General features: G+C 37.6%; 1 protein-coding gene across 1 annotated transcript; it reads left to right on the top strand.

The window, feature by feature from the left end:
- Nucleotides 1-245: 245 nt before the first annotated feature.
- On the top strand, nt 246-18,483 carry LOC110020928. The gene is made up of 6 exons (XM_020719225.1): nt 246-1,022; nt 1,093-1,307; nt 17,062-17,293; nt 17,362-17,447; nt 17,641-17,732; nt 17,846-18,483. Exons 1-6 carry the CDS (start codon nt 642-644, stop codon nt 18,106-18,108), a joined length of 1,269 nt encoding a protein of 422 aa, XP_020574884.1. The 5' UTR covers nt 246-641; the 3' UTR covers nt 18,109-18,483.
- Nucleotides 18,484-18,860: the final 377 nt, after the last annotated feature.

Below are 18,860 nucleotides of genomic sequence, written 5' to 3'. Positions count from 1 at the left end.
TTATTGTATAATTTATTTAAATGTTGCTCGCAAATTGAAATAGTCTTCTCATCCATCATTTTCTTATGAGATACTTGGGCGTCCTTCCATTCCTAACGAACGAACGAATAGATCACTGTTCGTGTTTGGTTCGTTTAACTAACCAGACAAAAAAAATTTGTTCACGTTCGTCTCGTTTACTTGTCGAACGAATCAAATATGAACTCATTAAAGAATCAAATACAAATTATTTTAATTGCCCTAATTGTATGCACGTAAAAAGAAAAAAAAAAAAAAAGTGAGGTCTGGTGCAGCACCGGAGTCCGGCCCTCAGCGTTCGAGTGGCTCATCTCACCAAGCTGCCCTGCTCTTGAAGTGGGTGAAAAAAAATTGTAGAAAAAATTTGTCTTCGATTACGGTCGAGAGCAAAATAACACAGCGACGAGAAGCGGAAAACCAAAGGCGCAACTTTCTCTTGTTATGAACACAGTTTCCTGATCCAAAAACATCTGACCAAACCCTAATTCTTCAACGGAATCCGATCTCGATCATCCCTGTCACCCGGTCGCGGGAGTCTCGTCGTCGACATACCGAAAGTCGCGTACTTTGACTTCTGTTTAATTATAATTTATAATTACTTGAATCGCGGTATCTCGCTGGAGATGGTAATATCCGGCGGAACATCTTCCGGCCGCGGCCTTGGTGTCGATCGATTCTACAATCCACCGGCCGTGAGGAGGCAACTTGAGCAGCAGAGGCAGCAGCAGCAGCAGCAGGAGGCGGCGCTGCAACGGCCGGGAAAGGCCAAGCCCAAGCCTGCCACGCCGCCTTTTATGGAGGTCCCTGCCATCGATAGGCCGGTTGAGAACAGAGCTCAGTCTGATGATTCTTCGAAACCATCGCTTTCTTCTTCTTCCTCGTCATCATCGGCCTCTCATTCTCCTTCCCCTTCTCCTCCTCCGAGGTCTATGTCTCCAGTTGCGAATTTGGATCGGTTTTTGGAGTCCACGACTCCGATGGTTACACCTCAGTACTTTCACATGGTATGGAACTAAGCTTAACTATTCCTTTTGCAGTGATTGTTTTAGTAATTGATAAGATTGTTCTGTGCAGACGAACAGTAAAGGGTGGAGGAAGCACGATGGTGTGGAATTGCGTCCCTACTTCACTCTTGGAGATTTATGGGAGTCTTTCGAAGAGTGGAGTGCATATGGTGCTGGAGTGCCATTGGTATTGAATGGCGGGGACTGTGTTGTACAATATTATGTTCCATATTTGTCTGCTATCCAGCTTTATACGAATGCATCCAGGACTACATTTAGAGCAAGGTACGAATTTTATCTAACTTGTTTCGTTAAAAAAAAAAATTCCTCAACATTAGCTGTTTATATTTTGCAGCATGGTCTAATTTCTTTGTGTAATACGGTATACAGTAAGCTGCAATGAATTAATTCTTGGATAATGGAACTGAGTTGTTTAACCATCCGTGCTTATGAGTCTATGTTTGCATCCAAGGATATTCTAATGTTGTGATCTTTGGAAATCACTCTGGTAATGCTATTTATACATTCCAACTGATCCACATTATGCTCCACTCGAGAACTCAATCCTTAATCACATATTACTCAGTTACTACACTAAGGGGCTTAGCTGATTTGTGATGTTGATATTAGTTTCTATAATGCGGGTTGCATAAACAAAAATGTAGTACGGGTTGGATGCTGTGATTGCACAAGGAGAATTATTTTTTTTTCACTAGATGATCAATTACTTTTTCATTCTTGGTCATCTGTTCGCTTTCCTGTTTGTGTCCGAATACCGAGCATGCAAGGCAAAATAAATTGAGAAAGTTCGTTTCTCTAAAATGTAGCAATTTAGTGATTGCATTTCCTGTAGAATTTCTAGATCTTTGCTATAAAAAAATTGCTTTAACGAGTTTTGGTTTTGGTTAAATTTCTACAAGGACAAATATCTTGATTATTCTTAATACAATTTAAATTGTAACCAGCTGAAGATTGGTTGAATGGTTGGAGAGGGGAAAATGTTGGTGGGCACTTTGTGAGAAATTGAATGATAGGATTTGAAAGAGCACACATAACAGTCGTCCTTGTATGCATTGTTTTTAGCATTATCTATGCTAAAATATCTTATATGTACTCTGTTATAAATCAAAAAGATAATTTGTTATTTCAGAATTGTGTAGTATTTTGATTGTGTAGTGCTCTTGTGAGAGAAGAATGGCTTGCCTAACAATATTTACTTGGATGTCCAGGAATGTTAATACGGTGCTGAGATATGTTATTTTGGAAGTTTGCATGGGTTATTGACAGTGTTGAGATGTCGTGACTATTGATGCCTATAATGAGGAAATCATGCATGTAAATTAGGAGAAAGATGTTGATACGATTTGCGATAGGTGAGTAGAGATGGATCGATATAATTGAATTAAAATCCTTGCCACAGTAGATGGCTGGAGTAGGTGGAGTATCACTATCAAAGAGCTTATTTTATGTCTTAAGGGACCTGCTTGAGAATGCAGATATGGTTTGGGCATTGGTTGTCTTTAAATCTTAGAAGCAGATGGATGCAAATGTGACCATCAAGCTTATCATGAAGAAAGGCAATGGAGGCGTCTAGTTGAATTATTTGCCATTGATTGTGTAGAACTAAGACCAGAAGAAAACAAATTTTTGGCATTTTGGCAATGGGATGGAAGTTGTCGTGGTTATTGATTGCTTATTCTTTTTTGAATTGTTGTGCCATAACATGGGCTTTGTAGCAAGCAATTGTGCTATTCTTCTTTATTTTAGTTCAGTATGTCCATTGACAGCTTGAAATATTCTTATTGGGGAACTAAAATCCAAGTACCCGGATGCAGCAATGCAAGAAATACTCATGATTTAACTGATGTTGCCAGATGGTGAGATAGATTGAAGATTGGTTTGGGTTTCCATGATCCTATTATGTTTCTAGTTTGCATGGGATGTTTGTTTGCTTATGGAGGTATGATTGACATGGAATTGATAGCAGGAAATTTTAAGGGGGATGGGTTGGTGCTGACTAAATATGGGGTGAGTATGGAAAATGGGTGAGTGATTGGTGGTGGATGAAGATGGGCAATTGTTGGTCGGGAGTGATGATAATAGGTGTGTTTTGGCTGGTTTGTTGTGGTCATGTGTTAATGTAGTGTGATAGGATCTTGGAGTTAGTACGACTAGTGTTAGGGGTTGGGTTTTGGTTTGTGGTTCAGTGGATTGACAAACTTGTTGGTAGGAGAAATTGTGTTCATCAAATATTATGTGATAGGCTAGAACTCTGCCATTGTTGGAATTAAAGCAGTGATAACCCTTTTGAGATGACAAGCAACCCAAACAAATGCTGGGTGAGGAGAAAGAGCTACTTTATACAGTGATAATGGGCGCTGCTGCTAGGGAAACAGGAGCAACCAAGTACCTAAGGTGAGAGCAGTTAGGTTTTTTTTCACATAGTAGGTGGTATGGGGAGAAATTTTTTGTTGTTTAGGATGGTAAGCACTTGATTTGATATGTTGTGGCAAGGAGTGCATCTACTCAAAAAATGATGTTGGATATTCGCTTCAAGGAGTACCTTGGTGGTTTCTGTTCCACCACAACTTTTTACTTACGAGTGTAGGGGAATCTCGACTATTGGGCTATTCCATGAGCGAGCTAGATTTTTTCCAATGGTGGGAGTGAATAGTATTGCTTGTATTATTAATCATTGCAATTTGAGAAAAAAATTAATGTGAATGGTAAATTGATTTTTGACCTTTATTTGAAATCGAATAAATTTTTTAGTGAGTTTAAATTTTAACAACATTGGAAAATTCTAGCAAAATGGAAGAAATCTTTAATTAAAGAAATGTAACAATCATGTCCTTATATTGAAGCTTAGCTTGAGAGCTTTGAAAGAGTGAGAAGAATATTTGGGAAGGGGTAAAAAAATGCATTTTGTTTATCTGCAAGTATTACAAAAACTAGCTTTCTACAATTTGGAGATAATTGAGAGATTGTAATATTGCGATGGCTAGTATTTTGTGTCAAACGTAAGTGGTGGAGGGCTGCAATGTAAATGTTCCTGTTGTGTGAAGAGGATGAGATCATTATAGCAATGAACCATTGTGATAATGTGATTTTTCGTTTAATCCATGATGTGATAATCAGCTGCATCAAAAGAAACGCAGTAGTTAATGTCAGTAGCTAATTTATGGATAGAGAAGGTTGCGGCATAGCTGTGGTGCATGAGGAGTTGAGAGAGTAGTAGCTTATGGTGTGGTGTTAGCATTATTCATTGCTGGTATGTGATATGGGGACAAAATAGTTATTTTTAGTAGTATTTTATTTGGAGATGTGGTGGGGATTAACGTTCTATAGATAATTTTTATTAGTAGCAAGTGTGAGGAGGCTCTTGAGTTTTGAATCTACTTTTGAGCAGAGGAGCTGTTAGATGCGATGAAGGCTTGGCAGAGAGATGGAGGATTAAGGGAGTTGTATTGTAGGATGGGTTGGTACCAGGAAGTGACATGGTAATGGACATCTTTTTCACAGACTTGGTAGATCATGTGAACATTTGAGTGCTGACCTTCTTGATTCGATTGAGAGCCACCATGTCTGGGAAAGTTATTAGAGCCACGACTATGCACATGTAAATTTGGAGGAGTTAAATACCTATTAGTAGTTGTTGAGGCTAACTAAAGCCAAAAGAGGTGTAGCAAAAGGCTTGTTTGTTGGCCATTTAGTTTGTGATATTGATTTCCTTGTTGCAAAATAATGAGTATAGGTTGTCAAGGCTAACTAAAGTAGGTTTGGTTTTGATTTTAGGTTTTAGTTTTAAAGTTTTAGTTGGTAGATGTTAGGCTATTGAGTATGTGTAGAACAATGTCTTTGATATCGCTGGGTGAACCAATTGCTGCTTTGTTGTCAATGAGCATCTTCTCATCATAAAGGTATTGAGACGCATGGTATGAATTCCATAGAGATATGACACAGCTCATTCTTCAATTGAATTGCCCTTGAGTGGTTTGAGGACTGTAGTTTCTTCTCTATACAAGCCTATATTTCAACAATCATGATGAGGATGAGGATATATGATAAGAGTGATCGGCTGATTGTAGTGTAAGGCAGTAGCTTGATTTTTGATGTAATAACATACAAATGCTATAATGTGGGTGAGATACTTGTCAAATAGAGAACTGAGCTAATGTGGTATTTGTGAAAACCATTTGTGGTGAGTAACTTCAAAAGTTAAGTTAAGTGATACCAAAGTTAACCCAAATGATAATGACAATGCAACTTGTATTACTAAAATCAAATAGGGATTACAACCAACGACACTCAAAACTATGAAATAGCAAAAGACAGGACAAAAACTCAATTAGGGCTTAGGTCAACGGTGGTGGTGTTGCGGTTTAAGGAGGAACAGTATGCATGAAGTGAGGGAATGGTCGGGTGGCAGCAAAAGACGAATATGGTTGGCTGTCGGATGGCAGGAAGGTGTGCGACAGCAGGGTATGGTGGGGTGGCTGCAGCTGGGAGGTGGGGGCAGGGTGTTGGAAGGGTCGGGTAGGCTCATGATAGCAAGAAAATGAGTAATGGGGCTGCGATAGTGTTGTTGGATGGCTGGACAATGATAGGACGACGAGAGAATGACTTGTAGAGCTGTAGCTGTGGCGGTGATGTCAGATGACAGAATGGGGGTAGAACAAAGGAAAGGAGTGGTGGGGCTGTGACAATGATGGGAGGGAGCTAGGACAACGAAAACATCGAAGCAGGTGGCAGGGAGGAGCAACAACAACAACGAGGAGAGGGAAAAGATTTAGTTGGTGGCTGGATGGGGGAAACATGATAAATATCCCCTCTGGAGTGAGCTACATTTGGAGCACCTCTCGTTTTTTGAGAGGTCACAATCTCGAACTAGTTACATTCGAAACACCTCCTTGCCTTTAGATACAACCTTGGAACCGAAAAACCTTGACGCCGACAACTGTCCTAACAGAAAACAATATAAAAAATTGACTTACTACAACACATATATAGGAAATGACTAAGAATAAATGAGACAATAGGAAAGAGATCATAATAAAGAAAACGATGTTGTTTCGTCAGCCTGTCTCCTGTCACCCGTGATATATTTTCTCGTGGTGCTGTAGCAGCTACAATATTGTGAGTTAAATATGCAGGAAAGCTCCACATCAATCTCTTGGGGTTGGGGGAGCTTCAACCTCACTCGTCGATGTCTGCACGTTTAAATTAACAGAGCTGCTATTATCTCCTGGGATTGAGGGGTCTTCGATTGGAGCCCTAGAAGCTCCTAGATTTCACTGACGATTGAACCCTCTCCAAAAGCACCTGAGTTTTTCCCACTTGTAAGCAAAATATCCATATCTGTCGAACCATCTAAAGGTACCCTGCTAAGCTGAACAGGGATTTTGTGTCGTGTATTCTGTTAAATTCTTCAAAAGCAGCCCAAATGTTGGTTCAATCCGTTTCGAGGTGAGGACAATTTGAATCTCCCTGAATATCCGCGGCCAGGGTGGTAAGCTAGTGAATTGGATGTCCTGAACTGTTCTGGCTTTCATTTTTCCGTCATCAACTATTCTCTCTTGTAGTCCTTTGTCATCACTAGAATTGATCCTTCCATTGCCTCAGTTGTCCAACCATCTAAAGGTACCCTGCTAAGTTGAACAGGGATTTTGTGCGTGTATCCTGTTAAATTCTCCAATAGCAGCCCAAATGTTGGTTCAACCCATTTCGAGGTGAGGACAATTTGAATCTCTCTGAATATCGGCGGCCAGGGCGGTAAGCTAGTGAATTGGATGTCCTAAACTGTACTGGCTTTCATTTGTCCGCTATCAACTATTCTCTCTAGCAGTTCTTTGTCATCACTAGAATTGATCCTTCCATTGCCTCAGCTGTCAAGGGCACTTATAATTTCGGACTCGACAGAACACAAGACTATGCATTTGCCATCTTTAGTGAATGAGTAGGTGTTCCTATACCCATCATGTTTAGTCTTGCGTTCATGATGCCACAGTGTCTCCAGCAAAAGGTTGCAGTCATTCATGTACACCACATCACGCCAAACCTGATCTTGCAACTGACTCCCAATTGAAAACTCTACGAGACACCTCTTGTCAATGCTGGTCTTGTTATCCTTCAAACATGTCAGATAATATGACAGGAGATGTCTCTAAGTCGTGATGCTCAACTTATCCACCATCAGTGTTGGCCTACATTCTTGCTGCTACTTCCATCGATGATGTCCATTTACGATGCAACGTGTCTAGAATATATTGTCGTAAAGCCATTGTTGCTCCCTCGGCGTTTGTAGGACTCGTCGAACCACAAACATCTATCCCTCATATGGTGGAAGCTGGTATTCTCCACCCATTTCTTCAGTTGCTTCCTTGTCACTACTAGCTTTCTTCCACTTCCCCATGCTCGGTGAATGTCACAACTTGGCTCATTGGGCAATTGGAAGCAATGTGTCCAAATTCATGACACTCGAAGCATTTTCTGGTTGGGATTGTAGTGGGCATGCTACTCTTCTCACTCAGAGTGGCTTTGTCCTGGTCCTGACTATTCTGCTCTACTCTTTGAAGCACGGTTCTCCTAAGGTCTCAAACTGTGTGTGACTGTCTGACTTGAGGTCCAATAGGGTTGCAATCAATAGGGTTTATTTTTGTTGCCTTTTTTACTTTCAATACTAAAGTCTGCAAGCCCCTCAGTGTCCAATAGGGTTGCAGCTGGACCACATCATTGATGACGAGTTTCAAGCCTCTCAAATACTTGGCCATGGTGTGTTCCTCTATTTTCTTCGAGTCAAACTTCAACTGAAGTTGTCTAAATTCTGCCATATACTTCGCTGATGGCTTCTGTTGCTGGTGGTGGAGCTTTTAAAAAATATACTGACATTAATGCAGGGGTAGGTACTGTCTCTGTATCTCCAATTTCATCTTCTCCCAAGAAGTGATTCCGTCTCGTTTTTCTCTTTGACTCTTCCTCTTCATATTCCTTCACCACAAAGAAGCATTCCTCTCTTTGATGGTAGAGAGTTTCACTCTTTTGTCATCGGCTTCTCATTGTATTAAAAAATCCACTTAGCAATCTGCATTCACTCGCGTAAATCATCTGGATCCATTCTACCCTCGAAATCCGGTAGGTCCACCTTTATTCCCATATCCCGTCACCCTCTCATAGGCAAATCATCTCTATATCTTCCAACATGCACTTAATCTTTGTATCTTCTAATAGATACTTCATCTTTGCATCTTCCAATACACACTGCAGATCTGTGTCTTCTAATAGGGCACCTCATCTCAATATCGTCTAACAGTACCTCATCTCTATATCTTCCAATAGACACTTCAACTTTAGGCATCTGCTAATACTATACTCCAAAGTGTTGTGGCTTATCTTCTTCTCCATTGGACTCATCCTTATGAAAGGGATTCATGTGTTCTTGCTATCCTTCATGGATTTTACAATTAGAGTCGACGGTGATCTCGCCCTGGGTTCTTTTCTCAATTACATTGAGTCGATTTAGTACTTGGCGGAGTAGTCGTTGTATGTCCTCCATTGTAGATCCTGATCAGATTTCGACAGTTGTCTCATTGAAGCGTGGTTAGGGTTTCATGTGTAGGTAGGTGAAAGAAGATGAGTAAGATGGAGGAGAGAGAAAAATTTTGAGGGGTGATAGAAACCTTATGATAGGATTAGGGTTAGGTTAGTTCTAATACCAAATGATACTGGAGTTAACCCAAATGATAACGAAAATGCAACTTTTATTACTAAAATCAAATAAGGATTACAACTAAAAGACACTCAAAACTAGGAAACGTCAAAAGACACGACACAAACTCAACTAGGGCTTAATGAGTTGATGCAGCGGTTTAATGAGGAAAAACACACATGGAAGTGCGGGAATGGTCAGAAGGCAGCAGGTGATGGCTGTGGTTGGCTGTTGAATGAATAGATGGTGGCGATAATAGGGCGGTGAGGCGGTTGCAGCAGGGAGGTGGTTGCAGGGTGTTGGAAGGGTTGGCTAGGCTCACGACAACAAGGAGAGGAGTTGTGGGGCTGCGACAATGTCACTAGATGGTTGTACAACGATAGGACAGTGAAGGAAGGGTTCTTGAGACTCAATGATGATAGCACATGGCGGGACGAGGGTAGAATAACAAAGGGAATGAGTGACGGGGCTATCGCAGCGGAGCTGGGGGGCTAGGACAGTGAAAATAGTGAAGCAGGTGGCTGGAAACAACAACAACAACAACGAGGAGAGAGAAGGATGGAGTTGGCGGTTGGATAGGGGGAAACATGATAAATATCCCGCATGAGCGAGTTACCGCCAGAGAACCTTCTGGTGCCTTGGTAGATGGTCACTACATGGGACGAGTTACAATTGAAGCTCCTCCTTACCTTTGGATACACCTTTGGAATGTTAAACGTAGACACCGATGGCTGTCCTGACAGGAAACAATCCCCAAAAATGTCTTCTAAATCCTAATACAACATATACACAGGAAATTACTAAAAAAAATGAAAGATAATTGGAAAGAAATCATAAGAAAAGAAATCTAAACTTTTTCGGTGGCCCGTGTCTGTTGGTCGAGATTTTGGAAAATGGAGTTAAATTTGAATTTAAGTATATATAGATATTAATGTAATTTTGATTTTTTTTTTGAAATAGTATTTTGATTTTAAAATAAATGAGACCAAACATGTCTCACATATTTGATAGTTTGGACTGCTGAGCACGATACCACAAATAGTACAGTATCATGAAGGATAAACATACCATTTGTAGTAGGCTCAACCACCTAAACCAAAGAATTTTGTGATATCTGTTTGACCTGCGAAACTTTTTTTGTATGACCAACAAGCTCCCCTACCTAATATAAAGATTAGATAGAGTTTATTTTATTTGGGTTCTTTAGTTTCCTATAAAAGCAAGCTCCTATAATTAATTACTTCTTAAATGACCACGATCACTTAAGAAGACTCTCGATTAAGATAAGTGGTTATGTCTTCTTGATTTCAAAGTTTAAGTTTCTAAGATTGGACACGGGAAAGTCAAATGAGAGTGGTTCAAATAGGAACAATTATTTTAAGGAATCCAAAGGAATGAAGAGTAGGAGATATCACGAATACGATGTGACTTCCCATCTATCATATTGTTTGGCTTTATGTCTTTGAAATGATATTTATTTAATGATTCAATCCTGCGATTTATTTAGAGTTTAGGACTTATATTCGCACGATATCCAATCGTGCAAATAGGCTAAAGATTGAAGGATTTACACCGTATCGTACGAAACCTCAGAATCCTAAAAAGTGTTAGGACTTATAATTGCACAACACGGTTGTGCAAAATCCTAAAAATAATATGCAAGGATTGACGTTGCGTTAGACGAACAAACTCGAAATCCTATAGTTTGTTGTTTAAACTAAGGAAAATATTTAGTTGCCGTAGACTTGTTGTATTGTTGTAGATCCTCATCTCCTGCCCACTACATCCTGGTCATGCTGCCCACGAAGAGTTGCTTCATGCTCCATGTAGTAATAGTTTCAGGTTTAGTATCTTATATGTGAGCTTGCAATATTGTTATTTGGTGATTTAACTCTGTATACCTCCTAAACCTGGCTATATCCAAAATGTTTTGTAGTTAATTTAAAACATACATAAACTAATTATTCTATATGGAAGTACAGTAAATGAAAACAATATAAGGTGCGACAAATAAAAAGAGTATAAAGGAAAGACATCGCAAAGAGCAATAAAAAATGCAGTAAAGTGCTATAAATGTATTGTAAACTTTGGGTACCTGAGTTTCTTGTTATTGCTGTACCTATAAATGAGATTAGCCTCACAGGTAAAAATATAATAGAGAAATTTAGCTAGCAGGACAAACATGTGTTTATGTATTAATAAATGACGGAGTAGCATATGGAAAGCCCTGAGGAAAACTGAAAGTGACCCACAGAGACTCGAAACAAATCGTAGGAAAAAAATACAAACAAATAAAACAAAGCAAAACGTCGCGTATAAAGGACCAAGGATATGTGATTTATATGTGACATTGAGAATATCACAAATTGTCAGGAGGATTGGAGTGTAAGATTCAAGCTCAAATCTCGGAGCATTGAGTTTTATTTTAAGTTATGACGAGAATTTCACTATTTGATTTACTTAAATCAGTTATGAACCACACCCTGGTGCATATCCTGTCTATTGTTTTAACTAACTTATGAATTAGGGAGAAGTGCCTAGCTTCAGTATCAATTTGAAAATTAGGTAAATGAACTCTCATCTAGGGTGTGCTCCTAAAATCTAGGAAACCCGTACTTTAACTTGAGCTTGAAGTGTTTTAAAGTGTTCTGTTTTCAATTAAGTGTTTTCCAACTAATCTTCGAACATCTTTAGATCAAACTTAACTTACTATTATGCTCTTAAGACCTAAGGGGTAAACCTATGATTTTGCCAAAAAAGGTTCATGAAATATGCTTCAATCCTAATTAAACCAATTGGGCCTAAGTCTAACCAATGCTTAGGGGTCTTAATTGATAACCTATTGATCTTTCAATTCATGCCTCTAACACTTGAATTACTTGAGCTTTTATTTTTCTCTCAATTCTCATAATTAAAATTTTATCCTTTATGTAAAAAAATGGTGAATGATTTGCTACCCTATTTTCTCTTGGGTATCAATCATCTCAACAGACTAATTATCATTGTTTTCCTTTTAGTTCCCTCTCCTCTGATCACCCCTTTTTTTTTTTTGAAGGCGTGAATCAATCCAAAAAATAATTAAATCAGAAATTCTCATTTTTAACTTAACAATTGATGAGAAAAAATATAACAAAAGCAAATTAATGGAGAAAGAGACCGACACACTTCTAAAAATAGTCAGCTAAGAAGCAAAACCGCAAGTGAATCGGCCTAAAGATGTTTAAATTCTTTTAAAACAATGATCAAATCAGTCCCAAAAGGTGCGTAAAAATCTTAAAAAATTAGCACTTAAGGTGCTCAAATCGATGCATAGAAGTCTTCAAAAATTTACCAAATGAACCCAATAGATGCTACCTAAAAGTCACCAACTCCGTCTTTAAAAGCAACCACCAAGAGAGTGTTTAAGTCCCCGTTTCATTTTATCTTTAGAACCACACAATTAAAAAAAAAATCCTGTAACTTCCATGCGAGCCACACAGTCATGCCATCATTTTATCTTTAGAAGGTGAAATTCACATAGCTAAGGTGCTAGATAGGTAAGTATATAAGAATTGTGTGGTATGTATGTAAATTTTCCAAAGAATAGTTAAGACCACCCTAAAACTCATGTTCCTGTTTTTAAATTGAACTAACTTAAAAGAAAGATGAATATAAACAATAGAGATATAGGTGGATTTCATAGTGCTTCAAACAATTGAAATAAGCAGACATCCCTTCCTAAAGAAAAAAAAAAGTCTGAAATTTCATCACTTTTAAACAAACAAGAAGGATCCAAAACCTCATAAAAAAAAAAAACTACAGAAAAACAGTCGTTCAAAACAGTCCCATCCTGTGTATATATTTCTTTGGATTATACATAGGAAGAAAGCTAAACAGCACTATCCCTCCCAACAGTAAGCATTCCATATTCAAGAAAATATAATTGTGAGAGAAGAAGGCTATGCAAATATATTAGAATCACCTGTTATGCATCCCATTTCTCAAATTATTGAAATGGCTGGAGGAATCGGGCTCGGGTGAAATGTCGAGCGAGAGGGAGAATGCTTTCGGCCGGTTGGGGGAGCTAGGGCATGCGTGGGTCGCGAGTCTGAGTGCGTGAGTAGGGATTAAGTGGGATTTTATTTTATTATTATTATTGTTATTTTTTTATAATGTTTAATATTTAAAATTCCCGATTCGTGCATTTTTTACTTGTGCATGAAGTCATGACAAACTTGATGTCCTTTCGAGGTAATTTCGACTTCCCGGACGCGCCGACACAGTCCGTTTCGTTATTCGGGGTCGTTCGAATGAATTCACGATTTGCGTGCAATTTGTTCGTGTGTGGAATTATAGCAAAATGAGTGTCATTCTTACGTAAAGTTGACGTTTTGGACTTCTTTGGTGCAGTCCGTTCGTCATCCAGAGTTGTCCAGACAAACTCATTGACGATCAAATTAAAAATGCGTCAAATTCGAATTAATTGTGAAGCCTTTACAGGTGTTAGTGACGCGAATTATTATATTTGTGTGTGCGAATGTACTAAAGTCATTATGGGTGTCTTAAGGCTTTTAAACCCTATAGGAACTCTACTCGGGCCCTGACGTGTGGTCTTAGCCACTCAACCCAGTGGTGACAACTCAAAATCATAACCACTCGACCAAATGGGGATGGTTTGGGACCACCATTGTGAGGCTTCGCAAAAGAGTTAAGTGATGGTTCGAGTTTCTAAATGGTGTGGGTCCCAACACTAATCCTCTAAGATAGTCGATAGGAAAGTCCTATGGCTAGATCGTATGTTCTATGAAGAGGAAGGAAAGTATTCACAAAAATGAGGCCAACAGTGTCCCGTCTCCCTTGATATACTTACCTGCAATACTGTAGCATCTACGGTACTGCAAGAAAGCTCTACGGTACTGCAAGAAAGCTCTACGGGAAAGCTCCCGTGTCATTAAGCTTTTCATTTAAGATATTTATCTGCTAAGAGTTCAGTAGATGCAAGGGCTTTGATGTTGGTCATCAAGAATTTGAGTTGAGCTGTTAGGTCACTCATCGTAAGTGAAAGGGAGTCTTTGGCTGCGAGGGTAAGGGAAGACGACAAATAATCCATGGTTGGGTGAAGAGGTGGAGAGGAGGAAGAGTGCCATTAGATATTTGAGTGTCTAATACCATACACAGTGGCTGGAATGTCCATGGAAAAGATGAACGCACAAGCAGGTATAATAACAGAGAATGGAAAATTAGAGTAATTTGGATGAAGAAAGATTAGCTATGCCATTAGAATTTCCATTTCCTTGATTCTATGAATATAAGCCAATGTTTTCCTATATTTTCCGAGTGTTAGTTAAAAGTGATTTTCATGATGATTGTGGTGCAAAAGATCAAATTTGTAGAGGTTTTGTTGCAATTGGAGGCTGCGACTGACGTGATTTTGCAGGGTAGATGGCCTCTATACTAGATGCTGTGAGTGTTGGTTGTTCATGTGAATTGTATGCCTCAATACATTTTTGTGCATCTCAGGCTGAGTTGACCATGAATTGCGTAATTTTAAACCATCAATTTTATGGATGTGTTTGTGCATACTTGTGTATATTCTTTGAACTTGTTATCGTAGCTACATGGATTTTGTTAAGCTTTTACTCTTAAGCTCATAAAACTTATATGAAACTCGAATTTCAATCCATTCATTCTGTGTATGGGCAAAGCTTCTATTTTAGGGTTTGATTTCAGTACAGATGCTTATACAGAACAGACCTCTGTGTAAGTGCATGCATTCAATTTTACGCATGCATGTGCTTAGATGCACAAACCCACATAGGCATGCATGTAAATACACATGACGTTATGAATTCCGGCAGTTTATGATAGGTTTTGACATCATTTTGACGTGTGATCTTACATGAGTCCTCTGTATTAATAGCTTAGATGACTACTATTGTTTCTCTTTATTTACTGTAGTCAATAGTGCATGTCCTTGTAAAATGATTTATGGAAATTAGTATTGAAGTTTCTCTTAAGTAGCATGCAGCTTTTCCCTTTTATTGAATGACCTCTTGAGATCAATAATATGACAATACAGTAAGGATGGAGCAACTTATTACGCTTTGTGATCCCATGACTTGATTAGATGTGTTGGTGCTTCTTTGCATATGGCTATCTATCTATCCCATGTACCCTTTTGATTAATTTAATCATGTTTCTGTTAATATTCTATTAATTTTATTCTGTGCATTTCTTTATCCTCTTCAGTACATAATTTGATCCATTTGTCATCCGTTCTCTGCAATAATCAATTCATATTTGGCACTGTTGTCAATACAACCTTCTCTTTATATAATAAATGATAGCAATTTTCTTAGACTGAGTTGGTTATACTATTTGTTTAGACAACACCTTTTGAGATCAAACTCATCCTTGATTGCCGAGCAAGTCTTGTACTAAATCTGAACTGCGGATCAGATTGTGTTCTACACTATGTACATTAGTTATGCAAACACAAAGAGTTTGGAGAGTGCACTTTAACAAACCTCTAAAATTTAATCAGTTAATTCTATACCATTCTTGAGTGGCTGTGTATTTGCTTCTCCCAATGTGATTATGTAGTGTGAGTGCATGTCAGAGAGAGAGAGAGCAAGTTCATGTGAATTCTGATTGTTCACGCTAATAGAAAAATCTAAAGCTGAGTTTTTTGGAAAAATCAAGGGGCATTATTATAGGCAAACAAGATTATCTCACAGTGATCCGCCTGCACATACCCTACACGTTGAGCATCCTTGTTCTCTACAATAACAAAATTCCCACTGCAGACGTTTGGCTTAAAATTTTTTTAAACATAATGTTTGGCCTTGAAACCAGATTTAAGCTTTGAAGTGGCGAATTTAGACTTTTGCTTTCACCATATTCAAGTTCTACGCATCTGCAAAGCTTGTAGTAGTTACTGATGAGATCACTCTGGAAATTTTTGGTTGTGGTTCAAAGTAAGCCAAATAAGCTATGTTTTCCTTCAAATGGGATCAAACACGTGTTTGGTAAAAAGTTAGGTTGACGTAAATCAATATATGTTTAGAAAACTATTTGTTTATATTTTATCTTAAGCTCATTTGCTACATAAATAGTATCTAATTTATAGCTTGGCGTGAATTATCATTAATAATTATTATTTGAATCTTATCTAATTAAAACTATCACAACTCCTTTAAATATGCTAAATTGATCATAATTAAAAACTTTAGTGATAATATTTATTCTCTTATGAGTAATTAACTTTGATATCTCGGGTCTATTGTTCAAAGGGATGGTGATATAGATGGGGATGACATTAGTAGAACTAAAGTTGGTTGGTTAAAGTGGAGGAATTCATCGAGACTATTGTGTGATAGAAAAGTACTTTTTAGACTTGTAGGAAAATTTTATAAAATGGTGGTGAGACCTGCATGTTCTATGGTGTAAAATGCTGGCTTTTAAAAGGGAAGTATAAAATAAAGTTAAGTGTTGCTGAGATGAGAATGCTTAAGGGGATGAGTGGCTTGACACTTAGAGACAAAATGTGAAATGAATCTTTTCTTGATAGGGTTGGTCTAGCTCCAGTGGCAAATAAGATCAGAGAGAGTCGTCTTAGATGGTTTGGTCACATTGAACGTCGACTATCTGGTGATCCGGTTAGTAGAGTAGTTGTTTTAGATTTACTTATGTTATGAAAGACAAATGTAGACCTAAAAAGACTTGAGCATATTTTATAAAAGATGATCTTAATCCATTAGAATTAAATGAAAATATGAAACTCAATAGGACGCAATGGAGAAAAGGGATTCATGGATTTGACCTCACTTAGTGGGCTAAAGGTTTCTTGTTGTTGTTGTTGTTGTTATGAGTAATTAAGTTATTATTAATTATTTCATTCTAAAGTATCATAATAATCTGAATTAAAATTATGATTAACCATAATTTATTGTTATTATGAGTAATTACTCAATTATTCCCTTTTAAGTAACATTATTATCTTAATTAAAAATTTATTAATCATATGATTTTTTTTCTGAGTAATCAAGTGATTAATTAATTAATTATTATATTACTATTATTTATTTCATATTTATCATGGTTAAGCCTTTTAAGATGAGTGACAAAATATAAGGCTTACGCCAATGCTATAAAAGCATCGTACTTCTTCTTTTTTCTCATATGATGTATCTTGACAGGTACTTTTGTTATTTAAACCATGGGTGGTTTCATATTTGGGTGCAGCAATGCCATGTTTCGATAAAATGGCATGTAAAAGAAGTTTATTGGAAATCTTATACAGAGTTTATCTATGCTAATGCCATTGACGTTAAACTAGTTTTCTTATACTTTCAGGCGACTTGGCGAGGAAAGCAATGCTGGAATTTATCAGGATACGAGCAGTGATGTTAGCAGTGAGAGTGAAACTGAACGAACATTTAGAAAGAGAAGGGATTCTTCAACAACTCATAAAGATCAGCATGGTCTTGTTGGTGAAGAAAATGGAGTTTGCAAGCAGACAATGCTACCAGTATTCGAGTATCTGGAGCATAATCCTCCCTATGGAAGAGAACCCTTAGCAGAGAAGGCAAGTATGCTTTAGGTATCTGTATTTCTTCAATCTGATGTATCCTTTCTTATAGTTAACTATTGCAGATTTCACTACTCGCAAACAAATTTCCTCAGCTAATGACATACAGGAGTTGTGATTTGCTTCCCAAGAGTTGGATATCTGTTGCTTGGTAATTCTTGATTTCATGATGCTGAAATATTTTGATAGAATATCTTTCTTTTGAAATCTTAAGTTTGTTTTCTCATCACTTAAAATTTGCAGCAATGATTTATCAAATCTTCATGAATTTTTGTTGTTTATCAAACTAATTTTTTTGTGTCGGTCAGTATCTAATGTTTCACCTTTAATTAAAAACTGTGTAGGTATCCTATATACAGGATACCCACTGGACCAACATTACGGGATTTGGATGCTTGCTTTTTGACTTTCCATACTTTGTCAACTCCACTCAAAAGTATGCATTTCTCATCATTATTTTATGCATTGATTATGCTAAGATTCTGAGTCAATTGATCATCCCACGTTGTGGCATCCTTATGCATATAATGTATCAATTTCCATTGTCAGATTCATGCAATGGACATTCTGAGCTGAATGATAGCTGTAGAGTCAGAGAAGCTAATGACTTTACCCAGATGCCAGCTAAGTTATCATTGCCTGTATTTGGTTTAGCTTCATACAAGCTCAAAGGTTCAATTTGGACTAATAAAAATCTTTATGAGCAGCAGTTTGCAAGTTCTTTATTGCAAGCTGCTGAGGAATGGCTTCAGTTTCAAAAGGTGGATCATCCAGACTTTCGGTTCTTTCTCTCACATTACAACACAAGTTAACTGTGATGGAGTCTGTAAATATTTTCTTTTTGCACTAGTTTAAGGTCTTTTGGTGCCTTCAACCCTCACAAGTATTGCATTGTTTTGACTAGGTATATCTAACAATCTATAATTTATCTAGATCTTTGAATTTGTATGTAGATAACGCGATAGACCCTTGTACCCTCTTTTAGAAAATTTGGAAGACAACTTGGATTGGTGAAATGTTGTTTGATTGATAAAGGAAAAGGCTCTTAGGCTTCCTGAGTGAAGCTAGATTATTTTGGGAGAGGTTGTATGGTGCAATGGGGGATCAAGTCCAATAGGTAAATTTTTGTATATGCTGCATTGTGTTTATGATGCTGACAGTTTCATTAATTGGTCATTTTGGACAAATTCTCGTACTGCCTCAAGCAGGTTCCATGTTTTTAGGAACCTTGCATTGTATTGTTACATGTTGGAAGTTACATTCATCCTGTTTTAGTATGACTCTTTCATTAGTTTTACAATTTGTGTACTATAGTATGTGGTGACTATTCTACGGAAGAGATTGACCTAAACTAGGGTCTCAATCAACTTGATGTCTTAAAATTTTCTCAAGCATGTTTAGTTTAAAAATCTTTTAGTCTAAGTATTGAAGTAAAATCATCAAAATTGAACAGCCCGTAGAAAGCTATCTTGGTTAACATTTGTTTTATTGGATATGATATATAACTCACATTTTTTAAGGACTGTTTGGTTATGGAAAAATTGGTGCAAAGTAAAAGGAATAT

Source organism: Phalaenopsis equestris, unplaced genomic scaffold, assembly GCF_001263595.1.
Source record: "Phalaenopsis equestris unplaced genomic scaffold, ASM126359v1 Scaffold000112, whole genome shotgun sequence".
NCBI classification, from domain to species: domain Eukaryota; kingdom Viridiplantae; phylum Streptophyta; class Magnoliopsida; order Asparagales; family Orchidaceae; genus Phalaenopsis; species Phalaenopsis equestris.
The sequence above is the reverse complement of the archived record's forward strand: the minus strand, read 5'-3'. Positions and strand labels throughout refer to the sequence as shown.